The 23,483-nt window shown below is 37.9% G+C and overlaps 1 protein-coding gene and 1 pseudogene across 29 annotated transcripts in view; one reads left to right on the top strand and one right to left on the bottom strand.

The window, feature by feature from the left end:
* The window catches only part of PHC3 (polyhomeotic homolog 3), an 84,257-nt gene that overhangs the window by 1,425 nt on the left and 59,349 nt on the right, over positions 1–23,483 (top strand). For 27 of the 28 annotated variants that reach the window (XR_015161352.1, XR_015161351.1, XR_015161344.1 and 24 more), the window contains exons 2-4: positions 1,097–1,262; positions 5,372–5,527; positions 6,974–7,051. Coding sequence is in view for 12 of the 28 variants with exons in the window: in XM_086393911.1 (XP_086250037.1) it covers positions 1,097–1,262; positions 5,372–5,527; positions 6,974–7,051 (400 nt within the window). In the remaining 16 variants the exon portion in view is untranslated. Of the gene's footprint in view, positions 1–773; positions 836–1,096; positions 1,263–5,371; positions 5,528–6,973; positions 7,052–23,483 lie in introns of those variants that run through there. The other variant, XM_086393844.1, reaches the window with a different exon arrangement.
* Positions 5,642–6,600, bottom strand: LOC147379514 (small ribosomal subunit protein eS27 pseudogene; annotated as a pseudogene). The gene has a single exon (XR_015161403.1). The product of XR_015161403.1 is annotated as a small ribosomal subunit protein eS27 pseudogene (transcript).

Below are 23,483 nucleotides of genomic sequence, written 5' to 3'. Positions count from 1 at the left end.
GTTAGTGCCAAATTCTTTTGTCTTTCCCTGAAGTAGAAAGTGTTACGTTCTTGTCAGTACTTCTCATGTGAGGTGGGTCATATTATGTTTCTTAGAGGAAAAGAAAGGCAGAGAAAACCAGTATATTCTTAAGTTTGCTTTTTGTGGTGCATTTCTATCCCTACAATAAATATTATAGTTCTAGTTTCTAACAACATTAAAGCACTCAGAAATGACTTAATATGTTGTTTGAATTTATTAAAATAAAAATTCTGTATTTGTATCACAACAGTGGAATGAGTTTGTAATGTTGGAGGGAATATAATCAGAATAGTACAAAACTGCACTTCTTGTATAAGGAAAGTGACATAGTTAACGCTGTTTTCAAAATTTGGAGTTGTATTTTGTGAAAGAGATTTTTGTTAGCAAGTGGGGAAATTGTTTTCCACTGATTCTCTTATTTACCCAGAGTAATCTGCTTATGAGTATTAACTCAGAGCTATTAGATGTGGTAAGGACAGAATTGTAGAATAATTACAGGGAAAGCAGTTTGAGTTAATAAATTATTTTTTAACTTATTTTCCTAGAGAACGTATTTTTAAATAAAGTACATATGGTAACCAAAAATTGAGTTAATTGACTAAGCTAAACTAAGCTAGCACAAGTCCACAGGCATCCTTTTTTAATGTCTACATAAGAAGAATGATTTTAATTTGTAATCAGTATGGTCAAAAGAATATAAAGAAGTATTTGAATACTCTGATATTGCTTAAGTTTTAATTTTCCCAGGTAGTAAAGTATTGTGTCATCACCTGTTTTGGTTTCAAGACACTCATCTTCCTTCAACAATAAAAAGGTAAACTTTAGGCCAGGCTTTATCTGAGTTCTGTATCCTGAATCCAGAGGGTTCAAATTTAGTAGATATGAATTTTTAATTATGCTTTATCTTTGTAGAGTATTTTTCCGATTCACGTGTTTATGGTGACTGTGTGCCATCTGTATTTTATGAGGTCCTTCTTAGAAATTTAGACTGTTCGGATCATTTCTTGGAATAATTAAATATTCTTTAAACAGTATAACGCTTTTGCCAATACAAATCCTTTGTGCTGTCTGCTAGATTTAAGGACCACAGTACAGCTATGGATAGTGAACCAAACCCGGGAACATCTTCGGTGTCGACGACAAACAGTAGCACCACCACCACCACCATCACTACTTCCTCCTCTCGAATGCAGCAACCACAGATCTCTGTCTATAGTGGCTCAGACCGACATGCTGTACAGGTATTTCAGTTACCGTGATGGGTAGGCTAAGACTTGGGAGCCATTACTTTTCGCTTAAGCCAGGTAAATGTATTGTTTCGTATCCTCAAAGGAGTTACATGATAACCCTCTAAATGAGTACAGTTAGAATTGTGAACGTTTGGAACTACCAACAGAGTTATTTAATAATCATTCTATTGGGAGGGCCTCCATTTGTCAGCATGTAGCTTCGAAAACAATGTCAGGAAAATTATAATTGGAAGGTCCCTAGGTGTTGCTGCAAGTGGGGAAACTCGACCAAGAGCCCCAACATGAAAATGACTCTAGGTTTTTCTGGATTATTGTGTATTTGAACCCAAAATTTGGACTTAGGGTTTATTCAGGTCTGTAGATAAGTTCAGAGGTTCGTTTTAAACCTAAGAACTCTAAGCAAGAGGATCCATTAGGAGCTATCAGGGGCAGAGGAGAAAGGAAATATTTAATTAGGAAAAGTCTTAGGCTGATCACTTAGTTGAGAAAATAAATTTAGCTGCAAAGTTTAGGAGCAAATTAGCAAAGATGGTGGTGGTCAGGCTCTCTCGCTCCATAGTCTCTTGCTCTCGCCCCACGTTTTGTAAATACAGTTGTGTAACAGCTGAGATCACTTATAGCACAGTGTATGTGTGTCCCGATGTACCCCCTTGACCACGGGCCACTTTTGTTCTGTAAACCTATATAAGCTCCACCTGAAAAGCCCTTGTGGCAGCATTATGGCTATGTCCGTTGGGTCAACCACAAGCGAATACAGCATGTCTGCTGTTATGGCTGCTGTGCCGGTCAGGAGAGAAGAAATGTGTCTGCAGTTCTTCTGGCTCCTTGTATCTTCTTCCAGCTTCCCTGCTCACTCCTTGCCTACCCTGGCTTCAGCAAACAGTGAGATACAGCAAGGCAGCCTTTATAATAATGGAGGTTGAGGCAATATGGTATTGCATAAAAAGAGTATGGGCATTGCAGACTGATGCAGTTTTTGTTTGAATTCCATTTTCTTTACTGTAGCTAGCCTTGAGTGAGAGGCATAATCTCCTTGAGCCTCAGGAAACTATAAAATGAAAATGAGACCACCTGCTTAATAAGTTATGAGGATTAGACGAAAGATCTAGAATTTTGTGGGACACGTTATATACTCAGTAAATGATAGTAACTAATACATACTGAATAATTATGTGCTAAGTATTTGATAAATGCTTTACATGGATTATCTCCATTCAACAGATGGAAAAATTGATGTTTTAAATTGGCTAAATAACTTTCCTAAACTCACATACCTAGTTGGTACTCTTGACTTTAGAGTTGTGCCCTTAAACACTGAGATTTTTTCCCATTACACCTATTGTTCTTTCTCAAATCTGCATAATTGCACTCCACCCTGAAAAAAACAGACCTGGTTTAGTCATCTCTCTGATCCATTTTTCTAGAGTGCAGATCCCAGTATACTGACTGTCTAGTTGTTATATGGCTTAGTATTCTGAAATTACTGTGGAGTAGAATCAGGATTGTTGGAAACTCGTCTGTCAGTTCAGTAGAAATTCAGACTGGAACATAGTGGTTTTAATGTTTTTCACCTTTCTCTGAGGCAAGGGAAACAGGGAAGAATATCTAGATCCTTGAACATAAAGATAATGTGATATTTTAAATACCATTTTGTTCTCCACACCTGGCTGTGTTAATAAAAAAAACAGTTACTCGAGATTTGTAGTTGAAGATAATATCTCACGACGAGCACTAACTCTAATTCTTACAAGATCATAGAATTGCTTCCCTTAAAATGTAATCAAATCAATATTTATTGAACTACCTAAATAGTTTAATACCTTTTAGCTTTTTTTTTTTTTTCCCCACCCCTGTGAATCCTTTTCACCTTCCTTGCTCCAGAGGAACAAAATGAGAGCAATGTGCTGTATCTTTAACTTGTTTTTAAAGAGTCTCTCATCCATGAGTATGGCACTGAATGGTAATGAAAAATTGTGCTGACAATAGAAAAAATAAGTTATTCATTTTTAATTTCAGTTTGATTTTAGAGTTTTGTTATGGAATTAGAGCAACATATACAGATGACCTAACCAAAAAGATACATTGTTGTGGTTCTAAAGCACTTAATGCTGGTCTGTACTTCCCTGCAACTAGGGGTCAAAAGCCTATATTGATTTTGTGACAGGAATCTGCAGCAGGTGTAGCAGTCTGTTGTTGGCGAATTGAGACATGAATGCAGGAAGGTAAAAAACACAAGGAAACGTGCTTTCTTGGAATTTTAATAAAGACATTCATAGCTTTGTGATAAAGGTATCCTGACTCAGAAGCTCAAACTATAGGATTTTGTCTCTCTTTCTCCATTAGCTCTTTGAAAACTCTGGTTTGATCTTGAGATTGAGGGTGCTGTTTGAGAGTCCCCATGGGCATGACATGACTTTGGGCTGTGATTGCAGAGGACTGGTGTAGTCCAGTGTACCATTTGGACAAATAAAGGATTTTTCTCTTTTATTAGAACTCTTGATTGTTTCACATTTATCAGTTTATGAAGTTTGGGTTCAGAGTTTTTATTTTACTAATAAATAGTCACAGTAATGAGCAGTTATAAGAATTTTTTTTAGTAAGAATAATTTTATTTTGTGTTGAAACAATTGCACCTGACATTTAAAAAAAATGAGTGGTTACTTAGTAATTTTCTTAAAAAAATGGCTTTATAATTTTATGTGGTTATTACTATAATGAAGCTAAGTTTTTTCAGACATTTAGAAAAAATACAAATGAGAATCAGGTAAAAAGCACTTCTAATCTAGCTACCTATCAGTAGTCTTTTAATGTTTTCCTGAATATTGTTTAAAATATTTTAATATAGATGGTATCTTACTCTGTACACTATTAAGTGACCTTTTTCCACCTAAATGTATTTGGAAACTGTTTTGTTGATAGTTGTTATCTGCTCTGTTTAATATAGTAGCTGCTAGCTGCATGTGGCTATTTTATATTTAAATTAAAATTCAGTAAAATTAAAAACTTGGTTCCTTGGTTGCACTAGTCTCCTTGTAAGTGCTTAGTAGATACTTAGGGTTAGTGGCTACTGTATTGGACGGCACTGATCTGTTATACATTACTGTTTGTAATACATGCAAGGTATCAGTTCAGTTCAGTTGCTCAGTCGTGTCCAGCTCTGTGTGGCCCCATGAATTGCACCACGCCAGGCCTCCCTGTCCGTCACCAACTCCCGGAGTTCACTCAGACTCATGTCCATCGAGTCGGTGATGCCATCCAGCCATCTCATCCTCTGTCATCCCCTTCTCCTCCTGCCCCCAATCCCTCCCAGCATCAGAGTCTTTTCCAATGAGTCAACTCGTCACGTGAGGTGGCCAAAGTACTGGAGTTTCAGCTTTAGCATCATTCCTTCCAAAGAAATCCCAGGGCTGATCTCCTTGCAGTCCAAGGGACTCTAAAGAGTCTTTTCCAACACCACAATTAAAAGCATCAATTCTTTGGTGCTCAGCCTTCTTCACAGTCCAACTCTCACATCCATCATGACCACTGGAAAAACCATAGCCTTGACTAGACGGACCTTTGTTGGCAAAGTGATGTCTCTGCTTTTCAATATGCTATCCAGGGTATACATATTCTTTTTATACCCAAATCGCGAATTCTAAATAAAAAGTTTTATCCAAAATGGGTATTCCAATTTACATTGTTATTAACAGTATATGAGTGAATCTGTTTCTCCAGTAGTAGTAGGATTCTTTTAAATGTTTATCCATTCGAAGGTTGAAAAAGTGTTGTGTTTTAATTTGTAAGTTTTGACTACTAATGAGATTGAAGATATTTTCAGATGCTTACTTAGCCCCTTTTCCTTTTGTGAATCGCCTCTACTGGGTAACTTTAACCTGTACAGATTAGTGAATCCTAGTGACTTAGAAGCAGCAGCAGCAGTGATGTATAACTAGGAGAGAACTGTTAATAAGTGTGAGGATATTGAATATTAAAGGAGTGAAATTTTAAATTTCTAATACTTTATGGTTACTTTTACTTTTTAAAATTTCTAATACAGCTTTTCTAATACTTAATGGTTAAGATTATGGTTTGACATTGGTTCAATTGACTTATCACAGGTAATTCAGCAGGCACTGCATCGCCCTTCCAGCTCAGCTGCTCAGTATCTACAGCAGATGTATGCCGCGCAGCAGCAGCACTTAATGCTGCACACAGCGGCTCTCCAGCAGCAGCACTTAAGCAGTTCCCAGCTTCAGAGCCTTGCTGCTGTTCAGGTGAGACTGAAACGAATTAACTTACAAGGCCAAAGTTGACATTGCCTGCAGACAATTACTGAAAATAAATACACTGGGTATTATTGCAGAGTTTTCAGATATCTTGTGTTTTTTTTTTTTTAAGAAAATATAATAGGCTGCCAAATAAAAGTTAGTTTAAAAAAAAGAATGTTTAATGTGTTACTCTGTTGCTGAGTTTTGTCCCTCTCCTTTTTATCTACATTGCAGAAATGCTGTACCAGTCTTGTGTGTATAAAATTCTAGGGATGACAGTGAATAGTTAAGGTTACATAAATCTTATTTACATTTTAACCAAAAAAGGTTTTTTAAAATTACATAAGTAATTTATACTCATTAAAAAAAAAAACAGTATAAAATCGTTCATAAGAGGTATAGAGGTGTTCCTTTTCCACACCCACTGGTATTTTCTACTCTTCAGAGGCGGCCACTGTTTATGCACCCCTCCAGAAATGAATGTGTATGTATACTTTTCTAAAATCCAGTCATATGATTCTTATTGCTATCAGGAAGATTTTATGATTAAATGTTTGTTTTTAAACAGATCTTCGTTGTTATTGCATTGTTTATTTAAATAAAACTCTAATGTGAGATTTAAATCTAGTAACCAGAGTAGGATCTCAAGTTGACTGAACCTGAAAAAGGTTTATTTCTGTTAAACACATCCCAGCTATTACTTCTTCTCATTAGTGTAATTTATTTATTTATTTATTTATTTTTATCCAAAACGTGTTTATTGGGATGGTTTCCCATTCATCTTGATACAGGGTACTTTTAGTGCTGCTTCTGAAAGAGCGTCCTTCTGTAAGCCTCGCTTTTCCTCCTGTAGGCTGGCAGAGGACAGTAGAGCAGCCAACACACAAGACTACTGTTTGTGCATGGCTAAAGACGGTGGTGATTTGATAGCATCCTGGGCATTTTACATCCATGAAATAGGAATTGGGGCTCTGCACCAGGCGCTTCTTCTTGTGTTTCCTCTTCTCCTCTTCTGGAGAGGGATGAAGAAGATCCTTTGCGAGAGGCATGCTCTCGTGAGGAGGTCGTCACCGCCGGAAAGGCTCATTAGTGTAATTTAAAATAACATCTTGTTCATGATAGTTAGGAAACTGAAACCCAGTGGCATTTGATATAGCTCCAATTTATTTTTCATAACATTGGATTGGTAATTTCACTTCAAAGATGAGATCTATAGAGTAAAGCTGACAATGGGTGCAGCTCTTAAACTAAGTTGAGCCTTTGGGTCTTCTGATTTCACCGTGCAGTGTTTTCTCTTTTTCTTAATTTTTTTGATCAAAACTTAATCCATGTTGACTGTAAAATGACTGTAAAATAGATGTTTTGACTTTTATTGTGATTTTTGTGGTATCCAGGTACAAGAAAGTTTTAAACTTCAGACTTCTTATAGACATAAAGATCTTATTATTTTAGGCAAGCTTGTCCAGTGGAAGACCACCTACGTCCCCCACAGGAAGTGTCACACAACAGTCAAGTATGTCTCAGACATCTGTAAGTGCTCTAATTTTTTTCCTGATTTTAAAATTTTAGATTATTGCTTTCCAGAAATTAACTGTTAAAATCTACAAAGCTGTTACTGTTTATCTGTTGGGTACTGTTTGTAACAAGTGGCTAGAAACAGGAATGGTAAATTTCGAGAATTTGGAACTAATGTCAAACTTCTGAAAATCTGAGTCATAAAAATATTTTTGTATTATTTCTTATACATGTTTTCCCCTTGATTGTGTTCAGGTCTTCTATGATTGTGAATGGTCGCAGTTTTCAATGTGCATTGAGAGCATGAAATATATAATATAGGGAAGTTAAGTCATGTATTTACTGTGACAAGTACTAGAGAATGTCATGTCCTTGGTAGACACCTAAGTGTTTCTAGCTTTTTCTATGCAGTTTACATTTTAGAAATTTTACTTCCCAGCTTATGCTTACTTGAGTTATCTGGGTCAGATTTACAAGTATTCATTCAAGATAGTGTAATTTATTTTGAGAGGAGAATAAAAGGTGATTTGCTATATTGCACATATTTACTGGGAAATTGTGCAAAGTATTCCAGTTAAAAAGAAATTTATAGGTGTGGTAATACTTGTTTACCCTTTTATTTTGATGTAATTTCAAATTGTAAGAATAATAAAAATTTCTGTATACTTTCTACTCAGATTCATCAATTGTTAGCATTTTGGCTCACTGCTTTATCATTCAGTCTTTCTGTCTACATATATACAGTTACCTTTTTCTGAACCATTTGTGGATAAGTTAAGACATGTTCCTTTACTCCTAAATACTTTGATATGTACTTCCTAGGAACAAAGTCATTCTTTTATGACTACATGTGGCTACATGAAACAGGTCAAAATCAGGAAAATTAACATTGATACACTGTTGTTCATATTCATATTTCATCAGTTCTTCCAGATTTCTCAGCCTCATCCTTATAGACCTTATGGACCAGATAATTCTTTCTTATGGGGGGGCTGTCCTGTGCTTTGTAAGATGTTTAACAGCATCCCTAGCTTAGATATCAGTAGGCTGTGCCCTTCTCCTTTCCCCAGTGTGACAACCAAAAATGTCTGCATGCACTGCTAGATGTTTTCTGAGGAGCCAAATTGCCCCTTGTTGAGAACCATTGAGTTAAACTAATAATGTCCTTCCTAGCTATTTTTTTCTGATCCAGGATGGTAATACTTTGATAAAATAGACTCCAATGGAATATAGTTTATAGATTGCTGAGGAATTAAAGTTGAACTTGTGCTATATTTCTTCAGCTAAGGGTGTGGTCTTTACTAAGTACATGTATAATGGGCACATAGTTATTTGTGGGCTATTGATCTTTTTAATGAAAAAATTCTGTTTTAGCATGGAAGTATCTTAGAACATGAATAAAATTACTTACAAGAAAAATTACTTGTGACTTGAAAATGTTAGACTGAATAAAATGACAAATTTAAGTAATGTGTTTAGCCCTAAGCAGTAATGCTGTATAGTTGTGGTTATTGATGTCACATAATATTTTTGGCTTCCCTGGTAGTGCAGCTTATAAAGAATCCACCTGCAATGCAGGAGACCCCGGTTCGATTCCTGGGTCAGGAAGATTTCCTGGAGAAGGGATAGGCTACCCACTCCAGTATTCTTGGGCTTCCCTGGTTGCTTAGCTGGCAAAGAATCCACCTGCAGTGTGGGAGACCTGGGTTCAATCCCTCGGTTGGGAGGATCCCCTGGAGGAGGGCATGGCAACCCACTCCATTATTCTTGCCTGGAGAAACCCCATGGACGGAGGAGCCTGGCAAGCTACAGTCCAAGGGGTCACAAAAAGCCGGACACAACTGAACGACTAAGCATAGCACAGCATGTATTCTGGATTATTTTCCCTTCACATTATTAAAAGGTATCCTTTAAAACTATTTTTGTTCCATTATGATTTTGTGTATGTGACTTTTAGAATCATAGTTCTGGTGATTGTGCTTATTTTTTATGAAATTGTTACTACTACTTGTCATAAATCAGGGCCAGAATCTCTGGATAACTGGTGAGAGGAAAAGAAGTAGAGAGAATGGATGCCTAGAAAAACAAGAGAATAATACATTGCATTTGTTTTGTGTTCTTTCCCAGCTGAGCAGTAGCTCAAGTGAGTTGACTGGCAGTCCAAATTATGATACCCAGGGTAGCTTAGTAATTTTTAAGAGGGGCAGAGCATAATAGCAGAAATCCCTGGATAGTGATAATAATGAATTGTCTATTGGCAGTCTGCTAGTTTTCAGAATTTTGGTGGTTTTGAGATAGGTGCCTGTTAACAATGAACACCAAGAGGGAAGGGTCAATCCTCTCGTACCTAAAAGGGCTACAAGGTAGGTTGTCAAGTCACCTGCCAAATAGGTTGGGATTTAGAGTAGCAGTGAAATGCCAGAGGGGAAATGGAATATTATATTTTAAAAAATGAGGTAAAAAGTCCAGTCTACCACATGGGGAAACTATGTGTGTGGAGAAGATCATTGTTAATTGATTGTATAGTGGGTGCCAGCATCCTTTTCTTTCCTGTAATTAGAACAGAAAGGCTAATTCTATACTCTTAACCAGTAGTGAGAGTGGTTTGTATGAGTGTTTGATTGATTGGCTCTAAAATTAGTTGGGACTGAGTATTTAGGTTGGATGTCTTTTTACTTGTATTAAATGCAATGTAATTAGAAACTTCTGTGAAAAAAGCATCAACAATGTTAAACAATAGAGTGGTTGAAATATATTTGCACCATGTATGTCACATAGCTTGTGTTTGTGAAATACCAAGGGCTGTATTACATTAGTAAGATAAATAATGTGAATTCACAAATGACCTGAATTGGTAATTTTCAAAAGATAGACTACTTTTGGCTTTTAAGCACATGAAAATATGTTTACTGGTAATAAAGAAGTGAATGTAAAAACATCAATGTTTTATTTTCACTTGTCAGATTAGAAAACGGGGGAAAAATTGAGACAATAACTGTTGACAGGTATGGTACACTCATACACTATTGGTGGGAATGTAATTGGTACGACTTTTCTAAAAGGTTATTTGGCAGAGTGTATGAAAATTTGAACCGAATGCCCTTTCACGTAAGAGTCTAATTTTTAGTGAAATGATGTCATTGGCTAAATATGAGAAATAATTATGACATAGATAATTCCACAAATATGCATGGTTTGTAATGGTATAAAATTATAAACAATACATATGTTCTTTAATTGAGGATTAGTTAAGTGATAGTTAATTCAAACACTGCAGCTACTTTAGAATGCTATACATGTGTATATAGAGACAGATTTTCATTAGTTAGTAAGTGAAAATAAGAACATATAGTATTAGTTCATTTAGCTTGCTTAATCAGAGAAGGCAATGGCACCCCACTCCAGTACTCTTGCCTGGAAAATCCCATGGATGGAGGAGCCTGGTAGGCTGCAGTCCATGGGGTCGCAAAGAGTCAGACACAACTGAGCGACTTCACTTTCACTTTTCACTTTCATGCATTGGAGAAGGAAATGGCAACTACTCCAGTGTTCTTGCCTGGAGAATCCCAGGGAGGGGGAGCCTGGTGGGCTGCCGTCTGTGGGGTCGCACAGAGTCGGACACGACTGAAGCGACGTAGCAGTAGCAGCAGCAGCTTATTTAATAGGTTATTCTGTATTTTAGTTCTAAAACTTTTTGTTCTTTTTCTTTTGCTGAGAGTTTATTTTTCATTTGTTTCGAGTTGGGTCATACTTGCTTGTTCAAAGCATTTTTATGACTGCTGCTTTAAAATCTTTGTCAGATAATTAAAATATTTTCCATCTTGGTGTTGGCATCTATTACCTTTTTCATTCAGCTTGAGGTCTTTCTGGTTTTTGGTACAATGAGTGATTTTTGATTGAAACTTGGACATATTGAGTATTATGAGATTGTGGATCTTACTTTTGTTTTGGCTGGCTTCCAAAGGGGAACACGTGCCACCTCCTCACTGCCACTTAAGGGTAGAAGTAAGTTCAGGTTCCGCATTTGGTTTCCATTGATACCTGAGGGATGCTCCCTGCAATTGCTGAGTCACTGTGAGTTCTGGCTCCTCACTAGGCCTCTACTGATGTTTCTCTGGCTAGGAGGGAAAGGAGTGCCCAGTTATTGCTCCCTATGCGGTCTCCACTGATGCTTCAGGGTTGGGGTGGGTTGTTATTTGTGGTCTGTTATTGCTTGGCTGATATGAAGGTCTTGGCTCTCTACGTGGCCTTTTCTGACACTAACCCATTGGATGGGATCGGGGGTACCTCATTACAGCCTGGTGAGGGGAGAGGCCTAGGTCTTTGCTAGTGTGGATGTGGCCACAGTGTTTCTGTGGTGTTTGGCTGGAGTAGAGCAATTATTGTCTAAAAGTTTTCTGTGTTGCTAGGCTGTCCCTTTTCTGATCCTCAGCTAGAAAGAGCAGCTCATTGGAGCTTTTTCTTTTTTTTGTCTGTACCCATTGCTGTTTCTGGGTTACTAATTTGTTCAGCTTTATGTTTGGATTATATGAAATTAAAAAAAATCCAGGGAGCGCACAACCGCATGGTTCACTGAGTCCTGGAGTCTACTTTTCTCCACCTTTTAGGACTTTCTTATGTTTATTTTCTATGCACTGATGGGGTTTTTAGTTATACTTAGGAGTAAAGTATGTGTCTATTCCACTTTCCTGGAAACAGAATTCCTACCACTTATTTTTTAAAACTTATATCTGTCTGGTTATGTAGGAAGAAAATCTGTAATACGCAATAAACTGTTAATCAGTGGTTACCTTTGAGAAAGTAGGTTGAAAAGTTTCATTTTGTCTTAAAAAAAAACATGAATGCTCTCTTGTCTTACAGACAACACAAATGTATACATGAAAGTGACATCCCGTTTCAGTAGTCCCTTTTGCCCTGACAAAGTTTTGTGTGAAGCTTATCACCTTATTACTGTGCATTTCTGTACATAAATGTAAGTAGATAGGCCTGTGGTTAATTTTGTTTTAGTGTAAGAGAAGTGCCATCATTCTGTCTCTTTCTAAGTCTTTGGGCATTTTCAGCTGGAAAGGATTACGTGGCTGGAAATTGCAGTCGTAAGTCTCTAAATGATTCAAGGGCTCTTTGTGTCTCATTCCCTTTGTTGTTTTTTGGCCTTAGAATCTACATTAATCCCGGATGTTTTGACTTGAATTCACTGTACTGTTCTATTAAAAAGGAAAAACCTTATTTTTTTTTTTTTATAACTTTCTAGCTCTGATGCCAGACAGGATGAGCCTTTTTTTTTTGGCTGCACCATGTAGAATCGTAATTTTGTGACCAGGGAGCATACGTGTGCCCCCTGACTTGGGAGCACAAAGTCTTAACCACTGGACCACCAGGTGGTTTTGAGATTTTGAAGCCCAGTTAGTTTTAATGACTTTATTCATTCATAATTCACTCATTTATTCAACAAATATTTATTGAGCATTTAAATACTCCTCTAGTACTGGGACACAGCTGACAAAATCTGTATGGAACTAGGGGTATATCAATAGTAAGTAATATGTCAGTTGGTGGTAAGCTCTGTAGAGAAAAATAAAGCAATGAAGAGGAATGGGATGAAGGAATTTCCTATTTTAATTAGGGTGGTCAGGGAAAGCATTGCTAATAAAAATGGCATGTGAAGGAGGGTGAGGGAGGCAAAGATGCTTAAGAAACAGAAAGGAGGATGGTGTGGCAGGTGTGGAATGAAAGTGAGAGTATGTTTAGAGAGAACTTTAGAGAGGAAATTATCTAATCACAAGAAGATTATTAAACCCTTGGGTTTTACTCAGCAGGAGTTGGGAAGCTGCTGGAAAGTTATTTTATTTGGGATGTGACGTGATCTCATATAGGCTTTAACAGCTACAATGTTGAGTAGGTTCTAGGGGGGCAATGATAGAAGTAGGGAGACTGGTTAAATGGTTCCTGTAATCTGAGAGAGATATATTGGGGGCTGGACCGTCATGGTGACAGTAGATGTGGTAAAAAGCGGTAAGCAAGATTCTGAATATTTGTTCCACCAATATTTTATTATAGAAATTTGGATGTTTGGAAAATAGCTAATAGTAGGTGCTGAGGGATTGACTAAAAGATGTGAGGAAAGGTAAACAGTCATGGATAAACTGTAGTATTTTGGCCTGAGTGCCTGGAACGATCTGCCAAAGAAGGTGTTGGAAAAGGAAATCAGGAGTTCGGTTTTAGACATGATGTGTGTTAGACACCCACCCATACATGTTGAGTAGACATTGGCTATCTGAGTTTGGAGTTCATATAGCCAAATGGCTATTGGCAGGACTGGTGACGTCTTGTACATCTCATTGACATTTCCAGTCACCGGGGTACCTGATGACTTTACTACCCATTGTGGAGTATTATGAGCGAGTTTGGTAGAATGGAGGACATGAGGGACCTAGCTTCTAGTCTTAATTTTGTGACTAACTGGTGGCATGATTTAGGGCAAGTGATTAACCTCCTTACACCCCACTTTTCTTTCATGTAAAGTTAAGTTGTCTAATTAGATGGTTTTTAGTCTTTTCATCTATATATTCCTGGGTTTAGATCAAGAAGTTTCAGGAGATGAACCAGAATGTGCACTGAATTTTGTCCCTCCCAAAGTGGTATGTTGACGTTTTGAACCCACATGTGACTATCTTAGAAACAGGGCTATTAACGAGGTGTGTTAGTTGCTTAGTCATGTCTGACTCTTTTGCAACCCCATGGACTATAGCCCGCCAGGCTCCTCTGTCTATGGAATTCTCCAGGCAAGAATACTGGAGTGGATTGCCATTCCATTCTCCGTTTAAGGAGGTGATTAAGGTTAAATGTGGTCATAAGTGTAGAGCTCTGATCCAGTGAACCTGGTGTCTTTATCAGAGGAAGAGACACCAGAAGTGGACACATAAATGTGTCCCTCTTTCTGCTGAAAGGACACAGTGAGAAGGTGGCCAGCAGAGAGCTCTCACCAGAAACTGAATTGGCTGCACCTTGATCTTGGACTTCCTTAGCCTCTGGAACTGTGGGAAATAAATTTCTGTTTGAGCTACCTAGTCTGGCACCTTGTGAAGGCAGCCGCAGCAGACTAAGAGGGATGGGGCTCTGAGCCTTCCCCTCAACTTCTGTTGCCACAGAACAGTTCTGTGATGTTTGAATCTGGGAATTCTGAGTAAGTTAGTGTGTGAAGAAAGGGTACTGTTTAAAAAAGAGAGAACCAGTGGTTTAAATGTTAAATAATGTTTAGTCAGGGTTTTTTAAAATAGTTCTATATGTTATGAAAAATAATGCATATCACATAGTAGGTATGTAATAAATATTTGTTGAAAGATGAAGTTTAATTATAATCATCAACTAGAGTATGCAATACATAGTTATTAATTTTAATTCTTGATTACTGCAAGTGGTTTATCTTCAGTCCAGAGAATCATTTTAGGATATATTCTGATTGCCTGAAATTGCATTGTAGAAGACAGTCTGAGTCCTGACCTCGGTGATAAGATTCTTTCATTGCTAGTTTTGAGCAGCCAGCCAGTTATCAGGTTTATTGTGTTATGCTGTGCTAGTTGCCCTGGGGGAGTCAAAGTCGCATCCGTCAGACACAGTGTGCCTAGACATATCAAACAGTAAACAACGTAGCAGTATATAATCAAGTGATAAATTCTGTGGGAGTTAACAGAAAAGAGATCTTTGGGGACTGGGTAGTTAAAGAAGGCTTTCTGTATGGGACTTAAGCTGAGCTTTAAAAAATACACGGAGTTTGAGAGAAGAGGACTCAATCCTGAGCTCATGATCCTGAAATAGCAGAGCTTAGTTTTGGAGATTCATTCCTGAATGGGATTCTGTGTTCGTCTCCCAGACTCCTGAGGATAATCTGTGCCAGTGTTTCCTTCTTGAATACCTACTTGGTGCCAGGCATTGTGTTAGGTGCCAAGTATCTGAAGTGAACGATGGTCTTAGAGTACAGTGGATATAGTCTTGTTGCTGTTGTTCAGTTGCTAAATTGTGTCCCACTCTTTGCGACCCCATGGACTGCAGCACGCCAGGCCTGCCTGTCCTTCACCATCTCCCAGAGCCTTCTCAAACTCATGTCCATCGACCTGGTGATGCCATCCAACCATCTCATCCTCTGCTGCCCTCTTCGCCTGTTGCCTTTAATTGGATATAGTCTGCAGACATATAAATAGTCAAAGAACACTGTGATAGGAGTTTTGTTTTACTGGAGTATATTCTAAAAACTTGCTTGTAAATTTGGAATATTTGTAGGCCTAAAAATTGCCTCCCCTGTACCTTTTTCATAATTATTTGTATATAAATTCTATATTGAAAATGATTTTTCTTAGGAAACTTGAAAGCAGGAACCGTTGTTTTCAAATTATTAGCATGACCAAAGAAAAGGCTGATTTAAGTCTTAAAATCAGTACTAACTGGTACTTCTTCCCTTCAGGCTTTTAGGTGTGCCTGTTTAGTTTTTCTGGAGTTTCATGAAGGCTGTCTAGATGTCATTGTGTTCAGGACACTTTTTGGACCCTCTTACTGTGAAACTTAGTGTTCATGTGTATGAAACTAAAAAAGTCTTAACAAAAATTTCTTTCCTTCTGTTTTTCTCTGTGCTCTGTTTCTGGACTCCTTAGTTGGATATTGGTCTTTCTGGATTGAACCTTTACTTTGTTCAGCTTTTTACTTATTTTCTGTCTTTATCTTTTTATTCTGTTGTGACATATTTCCTTGCCCCCTCCCCCCTTTTAACCCCTTCTTTTTACATTTAAAAGAAAATTTTAGTTTAGCCTTCGTATTTCCAATTTCTAAGAGCATTTTCTTTTTCCTTGAATCCTGTTTTTCTGGTATGGATGAAATATTTAGATCTCTGTTATCAGATTTCAAAAATCTTTTTCTTGAATCATTTATATTCCTTAGAAACTATCTTGGTCTTTTCCTTTCATGCTGTTGGTTTTTCTCTTAGAAAGTAGTGTTCTCTTAAAATGCTTAAAGTTTATATTTAAGAGTAGATGATTATATAAATTAATCAGCATGGCTTTCTTCCACTGCTCTGAAGATAGGTCTGGCCCTAACAGACCTCTTTCCCTTTTCTTAGTGGAAAGACTGATTAAGATTTCTGTCTTTGCATGTGGAAATAGCATTAGTGGTAACAGTGGGAAGGATATATCTTTGGCAGGTTTAGAATTGAAGGTTTACAGATTAGAAGCTCGCTGTTAGGCTGGTGAGCCTAACAGTTTCAGAGTAAGGAGAGTGTTACTTCCAGGTATGAGTACCCACTCTAGAAGCCTAGCCTTTCCTTGACTTTTAGAGAAGTCTCCTTCCTTTCTAGGTCTCAGTGCCTGTTCTGCATGGGAGAGGGGTGGGGTTATGTATGGTAAGTCTGTTTTCTAAACAAACCTGTAGATAAAATCTTTCAGTGTTTGGCTCCATTTCTTACCTCTGCTTTCATGTCTAAAGTAAAAGTGAAAGTGAAGTCGCTCAGCTGTGTCCAACTCTTTGTGACCCCGTGGACTGTAGCCTATCAGGCTCGCTACCGGGCTCCTCCATCCATGGAATTCTCCAGGAAAGAGTACTGGAGTGGGGTGCCATTTCCTTCTCCAGGGGATCTTCCCAACCCAGGGATCGAACCTGGGTCTCCCGCATTGGAGGCAGATGCTTTTCTGAGTCTAAATCCACTCTAATCTGTTTCCTCCTGTATTCTGGATTATAGCTTCCTTCTCTGTTTTATCCATTAATATTATCCCATCTTCTTTAGGTCTTACAGAAATGCAGATGGTACTCTCCTCTCTCTCTCTCTTTGCTGTATGTGTGTTTTCTCTGATACTGTTTTTTTTAATCCCCTAAGTTCTTTTTGGAAAAAACATTTAAACCCACAGAAAAATGGTAAGATTAAGCATTGACCCTTGTGTACTCGTAATGTAGCTGTTTACACCAGTTGTTAAGTTCTTCTCTATTTATACACTGTTTCCTGACCATTTTTAAAATAAGTTAAAGACATCATGACACTTCAGTCCCAAGTACTTAGCATGTATTATCCAGGAGGGAGATTGTCTTACATAACCACAGTCACATATCACACCTAAGAAATGTAATATCAAGACAATATCTAGTATATGCCTCATATTTGGATTCCCTCAGTAGTCTCCAGAATACATTTTCCCAAGATTTACTTAAGGCTCACACATTGCATGTGAGTGTCCTGTTTTCCTTTAATATAAAATGTCTCCCCTGTTCCCCCTTCCTTTTTTTTTTTAAATAGCTCAGGTCACTTGTCCCACAGTCTAAATTTGTATTTTTGTTTCCGCCAATCATTTTTGTTATTGTCTTGACTGCTGTTTCAGTTAGTAGGAGGGAGAAGCAAATGGGTATGCTCAGACCATTATCTTCAGTGAAGTGAATGTCGCTCAGTCATGTCTGACTCTTTGCGATTCCATGGACTATAGTCTATGGAATTCTCCAGGCCAGATACTGGAGTGGGTAGCTTTTCCCTTCTCAAGGGGATCTCCCCAATCCAGGGATTGAACCCAGATCTGCTGTGTTGCAGGCGAATTCTTTACCAACTGAACTGTCAGGGAAGCCCATTATCTTCAGTATTTTTTGTTTTATAAACATGACTTTTAATGGCTACATAGTACTCTATTTAAAAAAAACAAAACTTTTCCGCTTCCTGGCAATTTTAACTTTTCTATTTGTTTTCTTTTTTTGTTGTTATAAGTAAACTTGTATTGAATGTTATGTGTCTTTCTATCTAGTAATGCTCTTTTAAAAAATTTCCTAAGAGAGTACTTATTGGTGAGATTGTTTTTAGATCAAGAACCTTATAAATGATCAGTTTTCTCAAAAAAACGTATAAATCAGATCAATTACATATCAAATGAATTCATTATGAATTTATCTGAGGGAAAATTACTTGCTTAAAACCATAGATACATCTATTAATTTTAGAAGGTATTTTAAGTTTTAAAACTCATTGTTTTCAAGGATTCTGAAAATATTTAATTTTAACTGATAGTTAGAAATCTACTCCACAACTTAACATCAATCTAAAATAAAACTGTAGCCTGCATATTTGAATGGTTGTGAGCAGTTATACTGGATTCTTGTAAAATATTCCAGTAGTGCAGATAAAGTGTTAAGTCCTCTTCAGCCTTCTTTCTTTCCCCTTCAGTCCCATCTGTCTCCTCAGTTTGCTGGATATCTTTTCAGGTCTTTATTTATACATTAAGAACATAAATAGTATAAGAAGTGTATGCATATGTGTTTAATATGTAACTTTTTAAACACACCATAAACACAGGTAGGTGTTCTGCATTTTGTTTTTATACTTAACTGTGTGTCTTCAGAGCTGTTTATCTCACTCAGCTACTTGAGCTACCCTATGGTGTTGCACACAGTATGGCTGCACTTTATCTTATGTAACCATTTCTGTTGCTGGACCATTATTTCCAGTGTTTTAATTGTTTCAGCGTTGCAACTTTTTTAGAATGTCAAAGTCTGAGGGCAGTTAGGAGGTCATGAAGTTTTTTGTTTGATTGTTTTGCTGCTGTTTTTACAGCCTGTATTGCAGAAAGTAGAAATAATGATTTTCTATAATAAAAAGGATAGGCATTTTACTTCACTTCATTATTAAAAACATGTGGTCTCTTAAAAAGGAAATCCTTCACGGATAGGTATTATTACTTGAATTTTCTATGTAATATTTTATACTTCTAGGTATCTGAATTACTCACATACAGATTCCCACTGAATGAGGCAAGAAAATGTATATGCTGCTTTAATGTGATAAAAACAAAATACTGTACTAAATATAAAAGAAAGGAAAACATTTCTTCTCTGATTCTCAAGTTAATACCTACATAGAAAAGACAAAAACTTTGAAAAAGAAAATATAAATGATTACCAAATTTTACCCCTAGTAGGCATGATTCATCTCTAGCATTTTGGTGACTATTCTTCCAAATGTGTGTGTATGTGTATATATTGATATAAAATCTAATCAGATAGTTTTATGAGTATGATTATTGTATGTATATATAGTGTAGTCATTTCTCTCTTAACATGTTTTCCACATGTATGGTATGTATATATCCGTACATGCAGATACTGGTATTCTACATGTTCTACAATTTTTTTCACTTAGCAGTAGGTCATAAAAATATTTTCATGCTATTGAATATAGACACACCTCAGCCTTCTAATATCAGTGTACCATGTCTCTCTGTAGATGCACCTTATGGATTCTGATCAGTCAAATGGCTGTCAGTTCAGTTCAGTTGCTCAGTCGTGTCCGACTCTTTGTGACCCCATGAATCGCAGCACGCCAGGCCTCCCTGTCCATCATCAACTCCCGGAGTTCACTCAAACTCATGTCTATCGAGTTGGTGATACCATCCAGCCATCTCATCCTCTGTCGTCCCCTTCTCCTCCTGCCCCCATTCCCTCCCAGCATCAGGGTATTTTCCAATGAGTCAAATGGCTGTTCAGTTCAGTTCAGTCATTCAGTCGTGTCCGACTCTTTGTGACCCCATGAATCACAGCACGCCAGGCCTCCCTGTCCATCACCAACTCCCGGAGTTCACCCAGACTCACGTCCATCGAGTCAGTGATGCCATCCAGCCATCTCATCCTCTGTCGTCCCCTTGTCCTCCTGCCCCCAATCCCTCCCAGCATCAGAGTTTTTTCCAATGAGTTGGCTCTTCGCACAAGGTGGCCAAAGTACTGGAGTTTCAGCTTTAGCATCATTCCTTCCAAAGAAATCCCAGGGCTGATCTCCTTCAGAATGGACTGGTTGGATCTCCTTGCAGTCCAAGGGACTCTCAAGAGTCTTCTCCAACATCACAGTTCAAAAGCATCAATTCTTTGGTGCTCAGCCTTCTTCACAGTCCAACTCTCACATCCATACATGACCACAGGAAAAACCATAGCCTTGACTAGACGGACCTTTGTTGGCAAAGCGATGTCTCTGCTTTTGAATATGTTATCTAGGTTGGTCATAACTTTCCTTCCAAGGAGTAAGCGTCTTTTAATTTCGTGGCTGCAGTCACCATCTGCAGTGATGTTGGAGCCCAAATGGCTGTAGTGGGTCTCAAATAGGCTTTGGTTTCAGGGAGTACTCTGTGTAACCTCCTATTGGGGGCACCAAGGAGTGGTTGGAAATTACATGGCTTTTCTTTGCAGATTTGGTTTCCTCTGGTGACTTGTAGTGTCAGTAGAGGGAGAGCTTCCAGTAATAAGGCTAAAGAAGTAAGTTCTTTTATGGAGTGTGGGGATGGGTTGTGAAGTGACAGGATTGGCCAAGGCTTTGAAATGAAAGGGAATTATGAATGTTGAGATAGAAGTGACAGATAAGATGATGCAAAGAGTTTAGGGCATCTGGTTTAGATGAGCAGAGCAGAAAATAGAGGAGAGCATATCAGTTCTGGAAAGGAAAGGATTTCTTGCAGGGTTGGATACTGATCTTGCCCTTATGGATTACGCCTTCGTTAGTAGACACTGTGAAATGGTGCTTGCCATCAGGAACTTAAAAATAAACATTTATTCTTTGATCTCACAACTTTGACAAAGTGAAATGCAGGTGGCTTGGAGGTTACTGTTTAGTTTTCTTAGTTCCTTTTTTTCTTTTTTAAGAAAAAGAAAGCATTCTGTTTGTAAATACTTTTGTTCTCCTTCCTTACAGAGTATTCTCAAGCACTTTAGCTATCAGCCAGTCAGTTTTTAAGAAGACTCTTATGTTTTTGTTTAAAGAGTGTGTGGTCTGTCCTTTATTAGAGTATCTTCCTTCCTGCTTACGTACCTATCTTCCTTTTTTATTTTATTTTTTAAGAATCGCTGACTGGAAAACAGTGGCAAGGCATTATTACTGTAGAGTGACCCAAATTAACAAGCTCTCAGGGTATAGGAAAGCACCCTGTATGCCAAAATGAGTCAGAAAACATGGACCAGTTTTACTCTGCTAAGTGATTTAATCTTTGGGGCAAGGGTTTATCCAAAAAAGTTTGTGGAGTGGTGTAGAAAAAGAATATGTTTTCTATGGGGGGTTATTAATAATTCCCATCACTTCATGGGAAATAGATGGGGAAACAGTGGAAACAGTGTCAGACTTTATTTTTCTGGGCTCCAAAATCACTGCAGATGGTGACTGCAGCCATGAAATTAAAAGACGCTTACTCCTTGGAAGGAAAGTTATGACCAACCTAGATAACATATTCAAAAGCAGAAACATTACTTTGCCAACAAAGGTTCGTCTTGTCAAGGCTATGGTTTTTCCTGTGGTCATGTATGGATGTGAGAGTTGGACTGTGAAGAAGGCTGAGAGCCGAAGAATTGATGCTTTTGAACTGTGATGTTGGAGAAGACTCTTGAGAGTCCCTTGGACTGCAAGGAGATCCAACCAGTCCATTCTGAAGGAGATCAGCCCTGGGATTTCTTTGGAAGGAATGATGCTAAAGCTGAAACTCCAGTACTTTGGCCACCTCATGGGAAGAGTTGACTCATTGGAAAAGACTCTGATGCTGGGAGGGATTGGGGGCAGGAGGACAAGGGGACGACAGAGGATGAGATGGCTGGATGGCATCACTGACTCGATGGACGTGAGTCTGGGTGAACTCCGGGAGTTGGTGATGGACAGGGAGGCCTGGCGTGCTGTGATTCATGGGGTCGCAAAGAGTCGGACACGACTGAGCATCTGATCTGATCTGATTAATAATTTATTATATAACACATCAAAGATAGAGGTGAAACTAGTATCACCACACTATTTGCATTTTTACTGTGTTTTGTTAGGGGCTGTACCAGAATTGATTTTTCTTCTTACACACACACTCACTCTGTGTGATATTACATTTAAAGTATGAAGTATGCCTTAAAATTATATGACATTCATTAAGTTAATTAACATTGATTGAAGGCTGTCTTATAGATATTGAATATAAGAAGATAAATAACACATGAGCCCCACTCTTAAAAAAATCATTGTTTAGACGAGTGAGATAGAAGTATGTGCCACAAGTATATGGAAGTTATAGAAGATAACAGGCATAAAGGGAGAGGGAATAGTTCTACTGTGGGGTATAGGGATGTCTTAAAAAGCTTAGCAGGTGATTTTTAAGAGGGAGTTATTTACTACACGGGGTGGGGAAGATGTGTGGTCATGGGCATAGTCGTAGGTCATGCTCAATTATCAATTACGTCAGGAGCATTGTTGCCAAGCCACAAAGGCCTGAGATGTTACGACATTGTCAGTAGCTTCATATGACTAATGTGAAGGGTTCGTATGGAAGAGTAGGAAGAGATGATACTAGAGCGGTAGTCAGGGGAATTTGAATGTTACCAGAGATTTTTAAATGGTTAATTAATGGGAAGGATTATCTGGCAAGTCAAAGGAGATAATATTTCAAGCAGGGAGATCAGTTTGCAGCTGGTAAAGTAGTTGGAAGTGCTGTGGGCTCAGGGACTCAAAGTGATTCAAAATCAAAATGAAATTGAGGAAGATAGAGGTATGGAAACAGTAAGATATGTGACTGATTCTGTGTGTGAGTTATAGGAGAGGGAGGAATTATGATGATTTCCTGATAGTCTGTCTTGGGAGAGTGTTAGTAGATGTCAGTGGCCATTTCAGGAGAAGCTGATTTAAGGAGGAATGACAATGAGTTTGGTGATTGAACATGTTGGGTTTGAGTCAGTTTAAGAGACATCCAGAAAGATGTATTCTGTTACTTATTTGGACCTGGAGAGGAAGGATTTGTCATCAAGGATTGAGCATCTTTAGGATTGAATTATTTCAAACTATGGGAGTAGATAGGATAATCTAGGAATTGAAGAGGAAAAGTGTTGGGAACAGAGGAAGAGTTTGGGGGGTGGGCTAGAAAGAGCTGGTAAAGAAGATTGAAAAAGAAGATTTCTAAGAAGAATCCACTGAATTTGTCATAAGGTAGTGGTGATTTTTGCTAATGGGATTTTAGTGGTGTGCTAGGAATAAAAGCCAGATTATAGAATGATTTTTTGTATTTTATTACTTATATTTATGCACTGAATTACAGATTTTAGTTGGGCTTTCCAGGTGGCGTGAGTGGTAAAGAATCCACCTGCAAAGCAGGAGACACAAGAGATGCTGGTTATATCCCTGGGTCAAGAGGATTCCCTGTAGTAGGAAATGGCAGTCTGTTCCAGTATTCTTGCCTGGAAAATTCCATGGACGATATTTCGTTAAAATTAGGAAATATTTAAAAGATAGAAATAAATTTCAAGAGTTAGTTAACCAACTCAATGTACCCACTATGCAGTTTTCTTAATTTTTTATTTTTAAATGATTATAGACTCAAGAAGTTACAGAAACAGTACAGAGAGATCCCCTGTATAACCTTCACTCAACTCCCTTCAGTCACTTGTTGAGGTTAACAGATGTCCTGGTTTAGTCCAAATGCTGATGCTTTGGGAT

This window comes from Bos grunniens, chromosome 1 (genome assembly GCF_055505025.1).
Source record: "Bos grunniens cultivar Pamir isolate PY7600 chromosome 1, Bosgru_T2T1.0, whole genome shotgun sequence".
Lineage (NCBI taxonomy): Eukaryota > Metazoa > Chordata > Mammalia > Artiodactyla > Bovidae > Bos > Bos grunniens.
This window is presented reverse-complemented; position numbering and strand designations above follow the sequence as displayed.